The sequence below is a fragment of the Ambystoma mexicanum genome, chromosome 2p (genome assembly GCF_040938575.1).
Source record: "Ambystoma mexicanum isolate Mex_15411 chromosome 2p, UKY_AmexF1_1, whole genome shotgun sequence".
Classification (NCBI taxonomy): Eukaryota; Metazoa; Chordata; class Amphibia; order Caudata; family Ambystomatidae; genus Ambystoma; species Ambystoma mexicanum.
The window spans coordinates 1,301,480,060-1,301,501,124 of NC_090923.1; the positions used below are offsets into that span (position 1 = coordinate 1,301,480,060).

General features: G+C 42.8%; 1 protein-coding gene across 3 annotated transcripts in view; it reads left to right on the forward strand.

The window, feature by feature from the left end:
- Nucleotides 1–21,065, forward strand: part of RSPH10B (radial spoke head 10 homolog B) — a 765,802-nt gene that overhangs the window by 316,460 nt on the left and 428,277 nt on the right. For all 3 annotated transcript variants that reach the window (XM_069645637.1, XM_069645638.1, XM_069645639.1), the window contains exon 10: nucleotides 9,964–10,088. In XM_069645637.1, coding sequence (XP_069501738.1) covers nucleotides 9,964–10,088 — 125 coding nt within the window. The remainder of the gene's footprint in view (nucleotides 1–9,963; nucleotides 10,089–21,065) is intronic.

The following is a 21,065-nucleotide window of genomic DNA, read 5'->3' on the forward strand; positions in this document are numbered from 1 at the left end:
GTCCCTTTGCCTTTTCTCTTCGCGCTTCTCCACGACTTTCATTCTTCAGAATGCTTCCTTTCTTTTCTCAGCCTCCGCTCCAGATATTTTCTTGCATTTTGTTACCTTCTCCTTGCCTACAGCAGTCTCGTCTGTCGATTCCTCTGCCTTTCATTCTGAGTCTTACATTTAACTTACCTTTCATCATTTCTTTCCTGCCCCTTGTTTTCTTCTTTACTTTCGGAGCATCCTTGTTTCCTCTTCTTCCTGCTCTCTGTACGGTCTGGTGTGCGTGCTCGGCCACAGTACTCCTGACGATTGCCTTCCATAGCCTGTTTACGCTCTACACAATTTCGGCCTTGGTTCCACTGACCTGCAATCCTTCGGAGATTGTGGAACTACGCCTATTGAACTCCACATCACCCCTGACAGAACTTACCTACAGTCTACTGCAGTACCCATCGGTATCTTTTGCTGGAGCTCACAACTTCCTAGGACTACATCTGATTGGGTTTTCTTCCCCTCGAGGATTTCCCAAGGGTGCTGCACCTGAGGTGCACTGAGACCAGTTTCTGGTCTCTGGACACCTTAGGGGATGCATCCGAATACTGCTGGACCTTCATCATCTGCATCTGCAGCAACAGGCAATCGTAAGTACCCACGTTGGGTTTGTGATAGAAAGCGATGCCTAAAGAGGGATCAGCAGATACAACAATTAATAGCGGCAATGCAGAACCTCAATACTAAGGTCCAGACTTTAAAGAATGAAAATGCAGTTCTCCGACAATTGATTGCTACCCGTACCGAACTTCCACCAGGACCATTACCTATGGGAAAATACGATGGCAACCCGAAGAAACTGAAAGAGTTTTTGGATTCCTGTTAGGTACAATTTACCCTGAAACCCTGTTTTTTTTCCAACGGATCGAGCTAAAGTAAGCTTTTTGATATCAAATCTATCCGACAGCGCCCTTGCATGGGCCACACCTCTTATCACCACTAATAATCAACTCATGGACTCTTATGCAGGATTCATCAACAGTCTACAAGCCATGTTCGGCAGAAAGGAATTAGTGGTGTCAGCACAGGAGAACATACTTGATCTCAAACAAGGTAACACAGATCTCCTTACTTTCACTACACAATTTAAACAGTTAGCCAATGAAACTGCATGGGCCGATGATGCCCTTCTGACCATATTTCGTAGGAATTTATGTGAAGAGCTCAAGGACGAAGTATCCAGAGTACCACGCCCCCAAAATCTAGCGGAAATGATCACTTTGGTACTTCAATTGGATTACCGCATACAAGAAAGAAACCAAGAAAGACGCAAGGGTAAACTCCGTCCCACCCTAGCAGCGTAAAAACCAGAGGTCTCCAAAACTAGTAGAACCCCAGACGCCGGAGAACCTATGCAACTGGGCATGGCCAGAGGACCTTTAACGACGGAAGAAAGACTACGAAGTAGAACGCTGGAGTTATGTATGTATTGCTGCTCGGATAAGCATGAATTGAAGGATTGTCATCTAATTCCTCCTAGACGTCAGGGAAACGCCAACGGCCACCCATGAAGGAAACCATGAGCGGGTCCTTGGTACAGAGTTCCCAGGAGAGTTTCTCAAAACCCCAAAACATGGTGGTGATTTCTGTTACACTGCAATTCCTAGGCGAACTTATCCAGCAAGTTCCCGCCTTACTGGACTGAGGGCGGCAGGATTGTTCATGGATTCTGAATGGGCTTCTAATAATAACATACCACGTCTTAGTAAAACCTTGATCCTACCAGTAGAAGGAGTGGATGGTTCTCCTCTATCATCAGGACTGATTAAAGAAATACAGCACCTCTCACTATGAAGATTTCCACACATGGGGAGAAAATATCTTTTGATCTGATAAGAGCAGCCCATTACCCTCTTACACTTGGACTACCATGGCTTGTTAAGCATAATCCATTCATAAATTGGTCTGCAGGAACTTTGTTTTTGGGATCTGAACAATGCCTTAGTTCCTGCCTACCGGACGAGGCAGTGGGACTGTTTTCAACCGCAGCTCAACAGGATACTTTCCCTGTGAATCCTACCTTTTCCAATCTAGCTCTCCTACCGGAATGTTATCGAAAATATCAATCTGTCTTTTCTAATGATGAATTCAAGGAGCTACCTCCCCACCGAAAAGACGACTGTTCCATTGATCTAATACCTGATGCCCAAGTACCCTTTTGTAGAATGTATACCCTCTTCATCCCTGAGAAAGAAGCATTGAAGGAGTATCTACAAACCAATTTATGCCATGGCCTCATAACTGAATCAAAAAGCTCGGCTGGTGCCTCCCTTTTTTTTATTCCAAAGAAGGACTGTAAAGAATTACGGCTTTGCATTGATTATAGAGGCCTACAAGGATTGATTCCCGATACCTCTCATGCAAGACATTTTGGAGGCAGTAAGTATCCATCTTTACAAAACTCGACCTTAGAGGAGCCTATCATTTAATCAGAATAAAAGTGGTGACGAGTGGAAGACCGCTTTCCGCACGCCTTTTGGGCATTATGAATATCGTGTAATGCCTTTTGGGCTAGCCAATGCCCTTTCAGTATTTCAGCGGTTTGACAATCATATATTCGCGGATTTGCTCCTACATACTCTCATAGTATACTTGGACGACATCCTCATCTTTTCCAACAACCTACAAGAGCACATTCTTCACGTAACTGAGGTATTGAAGCGGCTACAAGAACACAGTTTATTGGCAAAGATGGAGAAATGTTCCTTCCATCTACACAGCATACCTTATTTGGGTTTCATACTATCCGCAGAAGGAGCAGCCATGGATCCGAGGAAGGTGGAGGCCATTTACAAATGGAAACCATCTCAGAATCTTAAAGAAATACAGAGATTCTTAGGATTCACTACCGTTTATCGTAAATTCATTCCAAACTTTTCCAGAATCATTAAACCCTTCACACTTCTTCTACAAAAAAACACCTTTCATTGGAACCCTGCAGCTCAAAACGCCTTTGAAAGACTGAAAACCGCCTTTTCTACGGCTCTGGTTCTGCGGTTACCCGATCAAACCAAACCTTTCATACTAGAAACAGACGCATCTGATTCTGCTATAGGAGGAGTACTGAAACAGGTATCAGAAAAAGGGGTTGAACATCCTATCGCTTACATGTCCAAATCTCTGACAGAATCGGAACGTAACTATACTGTTCTTGAAAAAGAACTGCTGGCTATCAAAAGAGCTTGCCAAGAATGGAGACATCTACTATTAAGGGCTCAACATCCAGTTCAAATATGCACAGATCATAGAAATATGAGAGTTCTTCAAAATATGGAATGTCAAAACAGTTGCCAAGCTAGATGGGCATATTTGTTTTCATCCTATGATTTTTTCCTCACTTACATTCCTGGGACCAATAATCAGATTGCAGATGCTCTTTCCCGAAGTTCCTACAATACGGTGCCTTTTACCCCTGAAAAGATGATGCCTCATGCAACCTTCCTCTATTTTGTGTCATCATTCTTGCAAAAAATACAAACTCTAAGCCAGAATTTACCTAGTATGGAAACAAACAGACACGACCTGAGAAGAGAAGGTGAACTATATTTTCGTGGAAACCAACTGTACATCCCTCTGGGAACTTTAAGGAAGCAAGTACTCTTTGTGTCATGACCATAAGACAGCTGGACATAGAGGAGTTACTACCACTTTGGAACTGATCAACAGACACTTATGGTGGCTGGAATTACAACCAGACGTCAAGGATTACGTATCTTCTTGCTCTGTCTGCTTTCAATTGAAAGTTTCTCGACAATTATCCACAGGAAAGTTGGTTCAACCGAATCTTCCTACTCGCCCATGGGAGAGCATATCTACAGACTTTATTGTGGAACTACCACCTTCCTCTCATAACACAACTATCATGGTGACCATAGACTCTATGAGAAAACTAGCCCATTTTATTCCCATGACTCGACTACCATCTGCGGCACAAATGGATTCTTGTTTTCTTCAAACAATCTTTCGTCTCCATGGATTACCTAACAGCATCATATCAGACAGAGGATCTCAATACTTTTCCTCTTTTTGGAAAAATCTATGCAAATCATTGGTAATACAACGTAACCTCACATCAGGGTATCATCCACAATCCAATGGACAAACAGAATGATTAAATCAATCATTGGAGCAATACCTTTGCAGAATTTGCATATAACAATTCCCTTCACACAGCCATACAGATGTCCCCTTTCTTGTGTACGTACGGATTCCATCCCTCTAGCTTTCCAACAATTGCTCCTAAACCTACTAAAGTACCTGCAGTAGACTCCCTTGTGTCTGATATACAAATGGTACACTCCACAGCTCTCGTCGCACTTTCAGAAGCTAGAAACAGAGTCAAAAGACAAGCTGACAGAAAACGATTAAAGGAACCCATCTATAAACCCAAAGATATGGTATGGCTTTCTTCTAAATACCTACTAAGGCATCTAGTACCATCTAAGCTATCCCCAAAATACTTTGGTCCTTTTTCCATCATCGAAGCCATAGGAAAGGTGGCATACAGAATACAACTTCCCCCTTCGTGGCATCGAATTCATAACGTTTTTCATGTTTCCCAGCTCAAAACACATGTTTCAACAGGAGATCAAACCATACTCCCCCTCCAATAGACACTTCGGAAGGTCCGGAATATGAGGTAGCTGCCATTTGTGATTCCAGATACCATCATGGAGCATTGCAGTACCTCATAGACTGGAAAGGCTACAGTCCTTTGGATTGAACCTGGGAACCTGCTACATCAGTTCATACCTCAAGGACAGTCAAAAGAAATTCATCTGACTCATCCCTGGAAACCCGGACCAATGACCCCATGGGGAGGGCATACTGTAAGGATTCCATCATGGCAATTGTGAAGGAATTGGAGGAAGCATCATTCACGATATCAACAGTGGAATTCAAGATGGCGCCTTCTCAGCGTCGTATCGGCAAGCCACCTGTAGCTCTAGTTCTTTTCCAACATGGCGACCGCATCTACCCGTTCTATATCTATATCTGTCATCTCTATGGTCGGGTAGGTGCATCGCTTCTGTTTCGCTCCATGGTGCCACTGACCTGCAATCCTTCGGAGTTTATGGAACTACGCCTATTGAACTCCACATCACCCCTGACGGAACTTACCTACAGTCTACTGCAGTACCCATCGGTATCTTTTGCTGGAACTCACAACTTCCTAGGACTACATCTGATTGGGTTTTCTTCCCCTCGAGGGTTTCCCAAGGGTGCTACCCCCAAGGTGCACTGAGACCAGTTTGACTGACACCTAGTTTGACAATAAAACAATCAAAATAGAGTTGTTCTATTGCAAAAGATGCAGTGATGTAATATTTTAACCGTTTCATAATGAATAAACTTTACAGTAACAAATTTAAGGAAATGGTTATAAAAATAATTCAACAAAACACCTATATTTCACCACTCTTTGAAGATTTCTCTTACGATGCTTAGTCTTGATATATCCAATTATCAGTTATCATCTCCTTAACTACATGAAATAACCTTAACATACCAATCACATTTTGGTTAATTGAGCAGACAAGCAGGTAGCAGATCTTGATGGTATAATTCTTCAAGGTGACACTATACACTTGTCATCAACTTTTGGTCAACACTCAATAGGAAACTACCGCAACTGAGAGTTAAGACCATACCATTGCACAATACCTCTGCCACAAGAATGCAGCTATCCCTGCGATACAATGCAAAACTCCTCTGAGATAAGAAAGCAGATTTCCCTACCATAAACTTGGGTCTAGCTGCACAAATAATGACTCTCCTGCTCTTCCATACTCTCCAGACTATCTCTCAGCACCCATCCACATGCCAACTCGGCATGGGTGTCTAGCATGGACTTGGCCTGCAAAAATGCACACAAGCATTCTAAACCTCTCTGACCAATTTCCCCTACCTGGGCTTCGGTCCCCAAGAACATTCATCCTATAGCGTGCTGCGACCATACTGATGGTGAAAGGGGCTATACAAATGACAGATGACAATGACGATGATGATGATAGTCAAACGTAGTGTGTTATACATTCAACCCCCTGAGCTTCCTTTCACTAAGACAAATAATTTGACACAAAAAAGTACCATAGATTCTATTGCGTTGGTTCTAGCTAGTAAAAGAGCATCATTGACTCTCGTCCTGTCAGAAACTCGGAATAGTATTTTGAGCCATACATTCCTCCTGCGTGAATAACTGGGGCAAAATAAGAGGAAATACGCTTTTTTTTCTAGGACATAAGGGACACTCGCTACTCAGCACATGTACATTATTCTGCATTGCAGTATTATATTTTTATGTTAAACTACTGATTCACAATCTGATAAAAAACCTTCTATGATGGAATGTTTCAATGAAGTCAAAGGCTCAAGTCCCTGGATTAGGTCAGTTAACTCAGAAACCATTGGTTAAACGCATCATTTATGATCGATTTGCATGAATGATTAATTGCTCTAGAGGTTTCCCCAAAATTGGTTTCAATCCAATTTACAAAACATTAGTCTAACATAATGAAACTGGGCGGGGGGTTGAGTTTACTAAGTGAAGAGATCTTTTCACTTCGGACCCGGAGATTACAATTGCATAATCTGCAAACGATAGTGCTGTGTTTAGTTCCTCTCAGGCTAGGTGTCACACCGCCCCCCGCACAAAAGACACGCCCCTCTATGTCCTCCTCTCAAGCAGCACTCAAATCCACACATCCCAACAGAGGTACCTTACTGCCTCAACAGGTTCCACACTGTAGGGCACGACATGGCACGCTTGACAAAACTGGAGTTTATCGCCCTTCACGTTTGTGGCAAGTTAATTGGAGGCTCCTTCATCAAAAACGATCACACTGTTCACGGAGGACTGTCCGACACAACACGGCGCAGATCACGTGACTAGTTGCCTAGCAATACTGCAACGCTTTGGAAGTTTGCGTCACGTGACCGTTGTCACGTGTTTCCCTACGTCGGATAAAAGGAGTCCAGTTACTGACAGCCTTGCTTCACAGCTGTTCTTTTGGGATCACGTGTCGCTCGCGCTTCGTTCAGGACTTTTTTCACTTTGGACCACGGCTTTTGTACTACGGATTATTCTTCGTCTAAACCCTGTCAACTTTGGAACTTTGGATATATTTGGCTGCCGAACTGTTTTCCCATAACGGACTGCCTCGTGTCTTGCCCTAACTTGCCTTGGAACTTTGATCATCTGTTGCCGACCTCCACGCTGCTCTACGGACTGCCTTTTGTCTAGCCCTTATTTGTTTTGGACCTCGGTCCTGCCTTAGGTGGTTGCCTGCCAGGACTTTATCAAGCTTCACCCGGACCTGTTGTCCTTAGAACCTCCCTGGGTCCACGCTCCAACACTCACAGGTATTTCAGTGGTTCGGGTGTTTATACTCAGATACTGCATTCTGTAACATTACATAACCATATACCTTCCCTTACAGCGCTCCAGGGGTTCTTCCGGTTGTTCCTGCGTCCTGACTCTACGGACTACCATCTTTGGCCCTAACATTCATTCTGACAGGTATTACTGTGGATGTCAGTTTGATATTTGGGGACAGAGGGATAGCCCATACTCTGCACGACCATCAACTGTGTAACACTAGGAGAGTCTGCTTCTAAAGTCAGTATCGTTGTACAATGAGTTAATATATAACAAAATACCAGGGGTACCAAACGACACTCCTGCTTAAATCATTTACCCACAGGGAATTTCTTAGTGCTTTCAGCTCCTTGTATGTATCAAACGAATGCATGATTATACATATACAGTAGTCGTACCGATGACGATAATCCTGGTTGAACTCCAAGACTGGTCAGTTCTTCCCACACCAAACTCAAAGGTACTGCATCAAATGCTGTCCTGAGATTGATAAAAACTAAATATGGGGCTTGTTTCCTGATTACGACAAAGACGGCCACAAGAAGAATGAAGTGGAAAACTTGTTGCAATGTTCTTACTCCTCTTCGAAACCCAGCTTCATAATCAGATATAATGCTGTCTAATGCCCAAAATTTCCCCAAATGGCTTTCCCCAAGAGTTTAGAAAGACTAAAAGGGTGATTGGTCTGTAATGACATGGAATCATCTGATCTGCTTTTTAAATATTGGCAAGATCTCAGCCTTAAGCTATCTACTAGGGCATTCTTTGTGAAGGATCATTGCGTTAAATATTTTGCAAAGAGAGGGTGGCTTGAACCTCGTACTTTCCCTCTCTTTTGACTTCTGATGGGATGTAATATGTTTGAGTTAGAGAATATAACTTGTGTTTCTGTAGATTTTGGACCAATATGCTCGATTGGCTGTCCCTCTTGTTGGGGTGGTAGTCTGGAAGTGGCTAAACCTGGGGGAAAATATTTCTGGCTAGATCATCAAACCAACAGGGAGGCCTCATATTATTCGAAGACGCAGTGAGTGTGGCATACTGACTCCTTATTTGTATTCCCAGGTATCAAAACCATAGACAGATGCAGCAGGTCATGGTTGCTCTCACTACTTGGGAAAACCTTTAAATCCCTGGCAATTCACCAGGTACTCACATGTAATACAATGTTGTCAGTAAAACTGCAATGATTTGCTATTGAAAAGGTAGGGCGCATCCAGACATCCCAGTAAATCTACCGTTATATGGACGGAAAACCGGCTTCATATAGGTTTCCAGTCAAAATGGAAGCATTTCTGTAGTAAACGATTTGCCTTGCTGGATTAGCAGAAGAAGAGGTAAGCCCATCTAAGCAACCGGTGCACAGTACCTGGCTTAGTCTGCAGACACAGGTTCCTGCATACCAGGGTAGTGTCAATGTGTGCGCTGTGCACTGCACTCGTGCCTTTAGGATATCATTGGGTCACAGCAAGTCACCCATACTGACTCTGCAGAGATTTGTAACTAAATGGCGAATGTGTGAAAGACATGCCAAGACTTTAGATAAGCATCTGGTGTAATCTCTGTGTTCACCTTACCTTTTTCTCACAGTGCGGAGATATACTTACCATCTCTGTGCCGACCATCCTTTATTTGAACTGCTTTTGCCTTACACTGTTAACATGTCAGCCTACCTCCCATGATTGGAGCTTGACAGCACCAACACATCTAGCCCAAGGAGGACAACAGAAATGTTTCAGGAGACCCTGTTCACCTAAATTAGTTGGTGCTCTCATACCATGTATTTCAGACTAAAGGAAAACTTTCCAACATACTACCAACGGTCTTTTTGATGTCGGCTTCATCATACAAGACTCTATGACAGTCTAGAATGAATATACATTTTTTTTTGTTTTTTTATTGATTTAAAATGTTCACACATTTTTTTTACAATTTCCATGTGAATTCCATGTCCATCTCGTAATATTTTACTATAATTAGAAAGTCAGTAAAATAGCCAAAAGTCCCTCTCCAAGCTCCACAAGAAGAAAAGCATCAAATAAGTAAGACAAAATAGGGCCCAGCAGAAAGGCAAAGTAGATAGAATACGAAGAGAAACAAAAAGACAGGCAAAATCAACTTCAGCAGAAACATCAACCTAAATCCAAAAGTTCCTTGCTAGGCCTGCTCCAACTTCAGTTTACGATTTTGCAAAATCAATATGTTGCAAAAACTGAGTCACTGCAATAGTTTCACTTGTCCTTTCACCCTCCATTAAGCGATTCCACCAGTCCTCTGCTTCATAGATTGAAGGTCCTTAAATAGATGAATCATATGGATGATATAAATGTGTAATGACCCCCAAATTGAGAAACTACAATAATGTGCAACACTACTTGCAGTATAGGTGTATTGAAGTGTAATGGCAGATGATTGTGTGGCTACTGTAAAAGGAAGCCTATATTCACCAGTGCATGCACTTCTCTGAATTTGCGGCCCACTTTCTAATCACTTTCTCATACCAATTTAATTGTGTCTCTCCTCTATTTTATTCTCGTCCATCGCAGCTCTTCCTTTATCATCATTGGTCACTCTGGATGCTGGCTCCAAACTTGGATCAAATATTGAGCTGGATATCTCTTCCCTCCTGGAAGCGCTTCCTGCGCAGGAACGACCACTTGAACTGAAACAAGTAAGGAACTTGCACGCTTGTTCCGTTACTGAATGCTGATAAGCAAGTTGTGTATGCGTTGATATGAAGACGAATGCGCTGGTATATACTATGTTTATTAATGAATTTAACAGTTAAACACCTCGCCCTAATACTGGTCTCAGCAGCCCCTCGGAAGCCACCCTACCGCCAATCCAGGGACCCTCCCTCACCAAGTTTCATTTGACAATGTTGCCTCAGTGTTCCTCAAGAATACTTAAAGAAGAATGTGGAAACGGGCACCATTCATGAGGACATCGTTATATGGCAATGTGCATAAATGCCGTGCTAACACATGATTGTGTTACTTTCTCAGGTGCTTTATCATGCGTAGCTTTTTCATCGTTTGCATTTTCCTTCGTTTGATATACTTTACATTAGTAAAGGGTTTTCTGCATGCGAGTTACCTTAGTATGAGTAGCCTCGAGGAGTCTCATTTCCATTTTATTTTAAGCCCAGTTACGACTAACACATGCAGTTTGACAGTGTTCCCGCGCAGGGGCTGAGCGTTGCACTTCTGAAAATGATGCAGTGTGGCTCTTGACTCCAGGTTCTTTCTACCCATGCTGACATTCGAAGGGGAGGGGGCAAGCAGAGGAGAGTCAAAGCAAGACCGCACTGCGTCATTATCTGGAACAGTCAGTCAGGGCCGGCAGATCCAAATTGCACAAGAAGAGCCCAGATACGTCCAGTGAGCAGACAGTCCATTGAACGTCAAAATTCAGAGTGCAAAACATCACATACAAATATCTAGCAATTTTCACATCAATATTAAAACCTTAGAAAACGTGCAAGGAAGTAAAAACCTTTTAAGAATGAATTTAAATATCAGCACAGCAGCAATGAATGCATATTTACATGCCTGTTCAATTCTAACTTCTTATTATAAATAATATGAAGTGATAAAAAGACTATCAAATAAATTTAAAATCTAGCCAGTAGAGTTTCAATTCATTAATACAGATCACATATGTTTTTCAGAAAGGCAGTCACACGGATCCTTAACGCGATCGAATTGCCATGCCTCATTTCGTACCACAGAAGTTCTCTAGCAACACTATGAATAGAAACAACAAATTGTTCGAAGTATAACATTCGTTGAGTCATAAGGGTAGGACAAACAAGTCAAATGTGCTCCAAAGTTTCATTTGTTCGCTCATTTTTACAAAATCTGCACCATTTCCATGTATCAGAAGACATATTACGAATGTTAAGTATACAGTTGTAACACATTCATCCTAAACCTCATAAAACCATTATGTAGATTTCTACTTAGATACTTAGATAAATACATATTCCTCCATTACAGGGAAACATTTACAAAAGTAGTAGGCCTCGTTATACATTTTCGACTGTGATATATTTGTTATGTTCTGTTGCCAATCACTGCCTTTCTGAATTTATTTTACTTTTAATGGGTTGGACAACAGCATTTCAGTAGTCACACACAAATTTTGAAGAACATCTTCAACTTCACTTTTCAATTGATTCCGACATTCACTTACATTTTCCATGCCCGCTACTACATATAAATCAGAATCTCTACCAGTTAAACATTTCCTCCATAAAATAGCTCTTTTCCACAGTATAAGTGATTTCAAGGATTGAACACCTAGTTCATACCTAATAACATCAATTGGAACACACTTCGGTAGAAAGAACAGAATCCCTCTCCATATCAAACTCTCAACACTTTTTAAGAAATCCATAAAATCAAATGCATAGAATTCCATACCATATGATAACCTTGGTAAAACCTTCATAATGTAAAATGTTCTCAATGGTACCAAAGAATATTTGCCATATTTATTCTCTAGTATGCGCATTTGTCGCAAAGCAGTTTCTGCTTTTAGTCTCAGTTGGTTCTTAACATTAAGTAGCCAGGTCCTGAAAAGTAATACCCCAAGTATTTGAAAGCACTCTGGCATTGTATGTGTTTACCCTCACAGTGCCATATATGTGCAAGATCTCGTTTCTTAGGTTTGCCCAGCCGTACAATAATTGTCTTAGTTGGATTAATTTTTAGATGAAGTTCAGTAACAAACATACAAATGCGTTGATCATTCTTTGTAAACCAATTTTAGTGCAGTCTAATTGCAGGAAGTCATCCGCATATGCGATCCATCCAATATACATGTCGCCTAATTTAGGTGCAACCAAACCTTAATTCTCGAGTGCTCTATTGGCACCACTAACATATAAATTGAACAAAGTAGGAGCTAGCATACAACCTTGTCTGAGCCCGTTTGAGATATCAATCTCTAATGACAATAGACCCTCTGACTTTAAACAAACTTTTAGTTTAGTCTCGGAAAATAGTTCAATAATTATATCCAATATATGTTTGGGCATACCCAGAGCTCTCAATTTACGGCATAAGGTTGAATGATCCACCATATCAAAAGCCCTACTAAGGTCCATTGAGGCAACAAATATTGGATTTGGACCTTTCACTAAAGACTTTGACTGTAAGCTTCTTAATATTAGTCCCACAAAGTCAGTACTAGTGTTTTTCTTGAATCCTATTTGTTTGGGGTCTAGTATGTTATTAAGAATAATCCATATTTGGATGTCTTCTAATACAATAGAAGCAAACATTTTTGATTCTGGATCGGCTATCGCTATGGGTCTGTAACTTCCAGGACAACATCTAGGCCCTTTTTTGAGAAGGCATCCATATTTGGATGTCTTCTAATACAATATAAGCAAACATTTTTTATTCTGGATCGGCTATCGCTATGGGTCTGTAACTTCCAGGACAAGATCTAGGCCCTTTTTTGTAATCTGGAAGTACAATGGCCAGTCTCTATGACTGAGGGATAGTTTTAGTATATAGAATATCTATATAAAGAATAAGCAGTATTTTGGCCCAATATTCTATATTTATTTTTAATATCTTGTTGGATAAGTTATTAGGGCCAGGAGCACACACATTCTTAGATTTCCCAATTAATCTAGATATAATTGGGATAGAGATATCTAATATCCATTCATTGCCATTCGTATAATCTCTGATGAAAATCTCGGAGTTACAGCTACACATAGCAGAGAAATGTTCCAACCACCTTCTCTCGCTAATCGGGTTAAGTAAAAACTCTTTCTGTTTGTGTTCCAAACTGTTGATTAATTGCCAAAAATTTGAGATGTTATTACCCCGTAGTGATTTCAACATTTCTTCACCATCCAGTTGGGATCTAATACCCCTATGGGTTATTAACCAACTCTTGTAATACTGTTTTACCTTTTTGATCTGCATTCGCATTTGAGAGTCACGGTTCCCACTCTTCAAGAGTGACCGTAACTCTCTCCTCATTGCTAATTTATGGTCATTTACCTCCATATCAAAGCGATGTTCATGTATTGTCTTCGTTTTTCCACCCAACCTTTTGGTACCTTGACTTTTTGAATGATATCATTTACATGTGCAGTGAAGCTATTGGCAGAAAGTCTCATCATACGCTGTTCTAAAGACGTTCTATCAAAATCTTGAACCAAAGCTGAAGTTAATCTTATAGTTTTATTGAAATGAAATAATAAAGCAATAATAAGAGGTAAGAAAAATATGCATTCAGTGGGAAGGTATGGTGAGGTACATCAGTGGCAATCTTCGGTCCTGGCAGGTATGATGAAGTTGCGTTGCACACTATAGGACTTTTTGTTTCAGCCGTAACATAAATGGAAGACGTAAAAGCCTTGCAGCGTAAGGCTTTTGCACCTTCCATTGACGCCACGGCTCATTTTCGTTCATTGGTATGGCGGACAGGAGGGTCAGAGCGCAACTTGTGTTTCCGCCTCCTCTCTTTTGCGACAACATGGATTTTCATGCTGGCGCAAACGCTGGGGTGCCCGCCAGCTTTATGCACTAGCATATAAAGCAGGCAGACTCCTCCATAGGGATCCATTGTAAAAGCTGCCTGCTATGCGCACATGGCAGCACATTTACTTCATTTGCACGGCAGGGTGCAAACGTGCAGCACAAAAGGCAGTGTAAAAGACAAAAGGGGGTGTGCAATCGGTGTGGGTCTATCTGACCTAAAACATTTTGAATTTATTTGACCTTTTTCTCGGTATAAAATGCGGGGGGAGACCCCCTGGCCCTCGTACTTCCCCTCAACCTAATTTATACCCTTACCCACCCCCATGTATATATTTTATTACATTTGACCGAAAAAAAGGTCACAAAAATTAGATCAAATGTTTTAGGTCAAATGTTTTTAGGTCAATTATGCTAATAGCGTGCAATCGTGTACGCTGCCTTTTGGCTTCACATTTGTGCTGCACAGTGCACACTGAGTAAATGCTGCCTGCCATAGTGGCTTGCCAGGCAGCGTTTACTTTTGATTGTGAGTGCTGCTTGCCATTCTCACATGGCAAGCGTCGCTCTCAATTACAATTAACCGCTCTCCGACAAGCTTGCATGTCGGAGAGCATTTCATTTTCATTCATGCATTGTAATCCGTGTTCACAATGAAAAATAAACGATGTCCGACATTCAAGCAGGAAGGAGGTTTATTTGTAATTGTATGGCAGGCAATGTTTACAATGAATCCCTATGGGGGTCCGCTTGCTTTAGGATAAGGATCTGCAGCATTTGCACCAGCATGAAAATCCATGCCGGTGCAAATGCTGGAGTATTTGTATGGCGGAGATGAAGGAGGTGGCAGAAACGCAAGCAGCGTACCGCCCCACCTCCCTGCCCCCTCAGAGTACAAAATTGATGCATAAATAAAGGTGTTAGCCATTTACGCCTTACTTGACACTGCAGAACTTTTTACAGCAATTTGGAGGCAGAGAAAGTGCATAAACCCGAATTAACATTTCAGATGTGCATTCCTCCATTGACTTAAAAGGGCATCTGCTGTCTCGCCTGCATGAGATTCACTTGCAGGTGTAAAAGGAATTGATTGCCGTGGAATATACCAGTTTTCAGCACCTGTTAAAAGCAGGCGGATGCTAAAGGAATACATTGACAAATGCAGTCAGCAAAGCAATTTGAAGGCAGTGATATGCTGATAAGATATATATATTTCTTTTAACTAAACTTTTCCACTCGGTTTTGCTACAGCTGAAAATTGCATGCAGTGGACCCAACAGCACGAAAGTACTAAGTTTGCCAGCTCCCTGCATGCAATGAACACTTTTATCAAAGTGACCCCCTCTACCTTTTGACCGTGTGGGGGCTTTGGGGACTGGTGAGGCGCTGCCTGGAAGAAGTAAATGGAAGTTTTCTGAGAGCCTCTCGTGCGGTCCAACTCCCTATAGTCGCTCTTCACTGAAACTGCCTCATCACGAGTTTGGCGGTAACCCTAAAATGTGCCGCTAACGCTATTACCGCTGCATTTAATGGTCCACCAAATCACGGGTTTGGCAGAATTTACCCCCAGCTCTGAGCTGGGGGCAAATCCGCTGCGATTTTACCGATTTTCGACGCTATTACTGCCGTGCTAATACTGCTGGCGAGAGTAGTGCCGAGAATTCCCCATTGGGCCCAATGGGGAATGGGGACTTACCGTTCCGCAAAACCCGTGATCCGGCGCTAATAGCGCCAGGGGGTTTGGCGATAACGAAAATAGCCCCGGCGGTAAAACCGCCAGTGATACCGCCCGACTCATGATGAGGCCCAAAGTAAATGGTGTTTCAAACCTTCAGCGTAAACATTTACCGCCTAGGGAAAGTGAGCGTGTCTCCCAAACACCGAACCACACTTCCCCCTCAGGTGTGATCTTTATGGGAGCCACAGCTGCTGCCTCTGACGCTGCTATTCCCGGTCGTAAACACTTTGCTGCCAGCTTACAGTTGGGGAGCAGACACACCTGTCATGCTCCTGCATGCAAATGATGAGGCGGCAAAGGGCTGCACTGTGGAGCCGCGAGGCTGACGCTGCTTTTCTGCCTGAAAAACATATGTATTCCTGTGCATACCCTTAAGTTGTACTTTGATTGTCTCTGAATGCTGCTTTTATTGTTACAGAAAAAAGAGGATAGCTGTAGTTGTCTCATGTTGCCAATCAGGTGACCAGGAACTGACACCCCTCCTAATACACACGTTTTTCCCAAATTTGGGGGAGGGGAGAAAACCATTAATACAACTACAGCTACCAGAATCCCTACAGACTATTAGAGCTACTAATTGGAACCACCTGCATACCAGCACAGCCTCCCTGATGAATGTTTGTGACAGGAAAGCGCTAGGATGAGAACAAAGAAAGAGCAGCAGAACAGCAGAAGGGATCCAACCCTGTTAATACTTTTTCTTTGTTTTGGGATTCAACCCTGTTATTACTTACTAAATTGTTTTTGGGATCTAACCCAGTTATTTTGTATCAGGTATAATTTGACTGGGAACTGGAGTGCATTCCTCGCCATCCTCTTTTTTTCTGCTTTTATTGTTATCTTGCTTTTATGTTACATGTGAAAGTAGTTTTTATTTTTGTGTTCTTATTTTACTTGTTTTTATGGAACTGTGTATGTTTATTTTCACAGTGTTCTGACAGGGACGTCATTTGGAGGGGATAGGTATATATCTTTTTTTTATTTAAACGGAAGCTCCTGGGCTGCGGCCAGCACCATGCAGATCTTTGTTTCTGGAGTGGCTGGCTCTCTTGTTCAGGCCTCTTGGTCTCAGGAGGATAGCTCAGGGGCAACGTGCTCGCCTTGGAAGCAAGACGACACAGAGCAACGCAGGTTCGATCCCCGGGTCGGCGCTTAGAAACCTTTGGGTATTAAGCGCGTTATAAATAACTTATGATATCAAACCTGGGGGTTCCACACGTGTAACACTTTGAGCAGTTACCGTAAATAGGAAAGAATAAGAATAACAAATAATTTGTCTTTCTGGAATTCTATACAGTAATTGCTAGACTCATTAAAGGTTTATTTCAGGCACACGTCAGGGGGTGACTCACTGATTTAGTCGGTTCTTACACCTCAAATTCACAATGCAGTCAAAAATGTCCAAGAAGCATTTAGATTAGAATAAGCATTCATTTCGGACTATGTATTTTGCTTTCCGCAAGTTGAAGTTATAATAAGCTAATTATATAGCTATCTGAATCCTTCGCACATGGGTTAGTGGCCTTAATAATGTTGTGCTGTTCAGGATATGTGTTTGCATGTAAGAGGTAACTAGTGCCCAGAGAACGGGATGCCATGTGATCTGCTTTTCCTGCGCTACTGTAAATTCTTTAATGCACAGCTATGAACCCTCCCAATTGTATGTACTTTGCCAACCTCTGAAGCCTTAAAAGTAGATCCACGCAGGGTTGACATTTGGCCCACTTTGCACCAGACCTGCAGATGAAGTGGCCTGCCGTTAAATCTGTTACCAGTTTAATGGTATTCACTTCAGAGTGTAATTTGCTTTCTGACTTTGAGAACATTCAGACATGTAATTGCTCATTTTACTATAGCCGGTAAGATAGCTATAGCCGATAAGATATCTTAGTGGGTTGAGTGAACGCTGGTGCGATGTGCGTGTGATCTACAGGTTCCAGGTTAGAATCCGAGCAAGGCCAACTCAGCCTTTCATCCTTCTGAGGTCGATAAATGAGTACCAACTCAGGTTAGGTGATATTGTATGTATATTTGTTCTATATAAAGCGCTTAGGTGTAATTGCTATATTAAACATAATTGATTACATCAATAACACATTATTATCCTTTGGTCTTGGACGTTTCCTTACATTCACAGTAATCTGGTAATATGTGTCACAGACTCGGACTGCTCCTCACGATACCAGTGCTCATTCAGCTCCCTCACACCGTCTCAGGCATTCCAGGGACTTGGCACTCGGACACAAATAATACACCGGGCCAGAAGTGGGGTAAAACGCGCTGTAATGCTAACACACACCTGTGCTTGGGAGGGCTGCATTCGGTTCTGCCTCTCCCAGGCCTGGCTTATCCTTATGTACAATGCAGAAGCTACATATTAGTCTCCACCCATTAACACCACGTATGATAACACGTTTCGCGAACAGGGAGAAAGAAAATACATTTCGTAACAGAGCAGACTGTCTTTGCATGGCAGCCTCTAACAGCCTTTGGACTTCAGCCAACAGCATCAGAACTGTGTACATCTCAAGGGAGGGCTGTTCATCGCCATCCCCGAGGCCTGACGGCATTCCAGAGATCAGCTCTGCGCCATCCCTTCCATGGCTGGTAGTTGTTAGGCCAGTCCTCTTGTATCCAATGAATCTCAAAGAAACCAAGAGAGTGCAGAATCAGAAATGTAACATGTGCCCACTTTTTTTCCTCTCTTCTCTTTTTATCTATAAATCGCTGACCAAAGCCTTGCACTAGTTCTACATAAAGCAAACTGCAATACAATTATTCTTACTCAGTAAGGAAACAAGAAAATCAAAAACATTATCAAACTAAGACAACTTATTTATTTCTTAACTCATATAAAGCCATTCATTCACTGTACTGTTTTGCATAAACACCCCCACCAATTAGCATCAGCCATAATTTAGGGTGCATCTAAAACACCAAAAACAGTCATAACTACATGTCTCACCCTTTCTAGCTCTAAGCATCCCTGTCACTCTCACATTCAGCAACACCCCGTTCATATTACTGTCATGTTTGTTTGCACTGTCCAAGTAAAAGTCAATGTTTCTCTTACTTTCCAGTATATAGTAAGCCTGTAGTACCTCCCAGTCCCTAGGTGCACCTGCAGTCGTGTCAGCAGTAACTTGCCAGTGCTTGTCATATTTTTCCCCAAGTAGCATCTTGCATGGTGAATACCTGGTCGCTGACCACTCTCGCAGCAGTCCATGGAGAACAAATGACAGGCAGTCTTCCCACTGTGTGACTTTCACATTCATCTGTTTGAACTGCTCCTTCTTTAGCTCCTCTTTCTGTTTTCTCTTCCAATGAGCCACACAAATGTCCATGTGCTCCTGCCAGCCTTCTTTTGCCGTTGGCCACCAGGCCATCTCTGTCGGGCACTGAAATGCATTGTCTTGCCCTTTCTCTGCATTGATATGTTGAATCATTTACTCATCCTCCCCTTTCCAAATGGCCAGGAATCTTTCACATTTCTTTTGATCTTCCTTCTTGCTCTTCTGTAGAATAATCTTCACCACTTCAAGCTGTGGGTCCACTATCACATTCCACTCCTTTTCTTCTATGGATGCCATTAGCTGTGGCTGTGGGTCATTGTCGGGTGTCACAGGCCACTCTTGATCCGATGCAGTTATCTTATTTCTTCCCAGAGCCAACACCACTGATTGTAATTCACCATACTGTGCTGTTCCCCCCCAAACACTATTAAGTCACGCTAACACTGACCACCTTCTTTACATGTGGGCCTGTCAATGTCCTTCTATGGTGCACATGCGCTGATAGCGTTCTGTTGTGATTTGACAATCCCTGACATGTATACCCCTGACACTACACCTTCCCCAGGCATTTTGTTCACTGCCCCGTCTAAGGTGTACACTGTACAGTCACCCGTCCTTCTGAAATCCAGGTTATTTCTTGCCCCTTTGTCCAGACATGTCTCCCCCCATGCTATCAGGACCCTGTTTGCCAAATCCGTCATTACATCTCTTTTTTCCAAAATGTCCTCCTCCCTCTGTTGCACACAGTTGCCTCCTCCGGTACCAAGACAGCCTGTCTCTCCCCATCTTCCCCTTCCTCCCCTTTCTCGGAAATACATAGAGCCACCCCCACAGCGTTCTTCGTCACCCAACCCCCACAGGCACTGGTGCTAGCACCTCACATTCCTGCCCCTCTGTGTGTCCTCCCTCCTCCCACTCCTTCACTGGCACTGCTTTTCTCATTCTCAGCCATGCGTCATCTGCTGCATTCAGAATGTATGCCCACCCCTGGGCGGATCTTAACTTTTCCTCCACATTCCCTTCCACCACGCTCCTTATCACCTCTGGCAACAGCCGCCATATTGTGGCCCTAATGAAAATGTGTGTAAGCATTACTGCAAAATCTGAGGGTCTCTGATGCCTCTCTATCTTCATCCCCTTTGTGATATCTTTGTGCTTCGCTTGTAGTTCAGCACTATCTCCCCTGTCCCTTCCCTGCGGTACCCTTTATAACTGCTGTTCCTGGGCAACCCCCACCTCCTTCTTCCTTTGTACCGACTGGGGGACCACATCCTAATTGTCCACCATGCTCCTCAACCTCTCCAGCACATCCCTCGCTCCCAACTTATATGACATGGTCTGTTGCCCGGCATCTGCCATTTGTAACTGAAACTGTAATCTGTATTATTCCATTTTAACTCAAGCCTCTGACCTCACTCTTCTACCCTGTGCCCTTTACAGCATCTACACTACACCGTCTCTCCACAACAGGTGCTCTGACTGTATCACAGGTGCCTAAGAATGCTCTGACCTTATTGCAGTCCTGTAGTTGCCAATGCGACCCTGTACTGTATCACTACAGCACTCAGAGGCACTATCTCTGTATTATTCCTAGAGTCCCGAAGACTCCAGATTCCTCTGTATTATTCCTAGAGTCCCTGAAGACTCCAAATTCCACTAGTCAAACGTGCAACAGGTACAGCGAAAACATTTCTTTTCACTTACCTGTTGTATTGCTGTAATCTCCAGTCATGCACTTCAGCAAGGGGAGCTCCCTGGGATCGGTACCATTTGTCACAGGCTCATTCAGCTCCCTCAGACCGTCTCAGGCATTCCAAGCACTCAGCTCTCAGACACAAATAATACACAGGGCCAGAAGTGGGTTGAAAAGCACTGTAATGCTAACACACACCAGTGCTTGGGAGGGCAGCATTCGGTTCTGCCCCTCCCAGGCCTGGCTCATCCCTATGTACAATGCAGAGCACATATTAGTCTTCACCCATTAACACCACGTATGATAACACATTTCGCCGAACAGGGAGTAAGAAAATACATTTCGCAACAGAGCAGACTGTCTTTGCATGGCAGCCTCTAGCAGCCTTTGGACTTCAGCCGACAGCATCAGAACTGTGTAC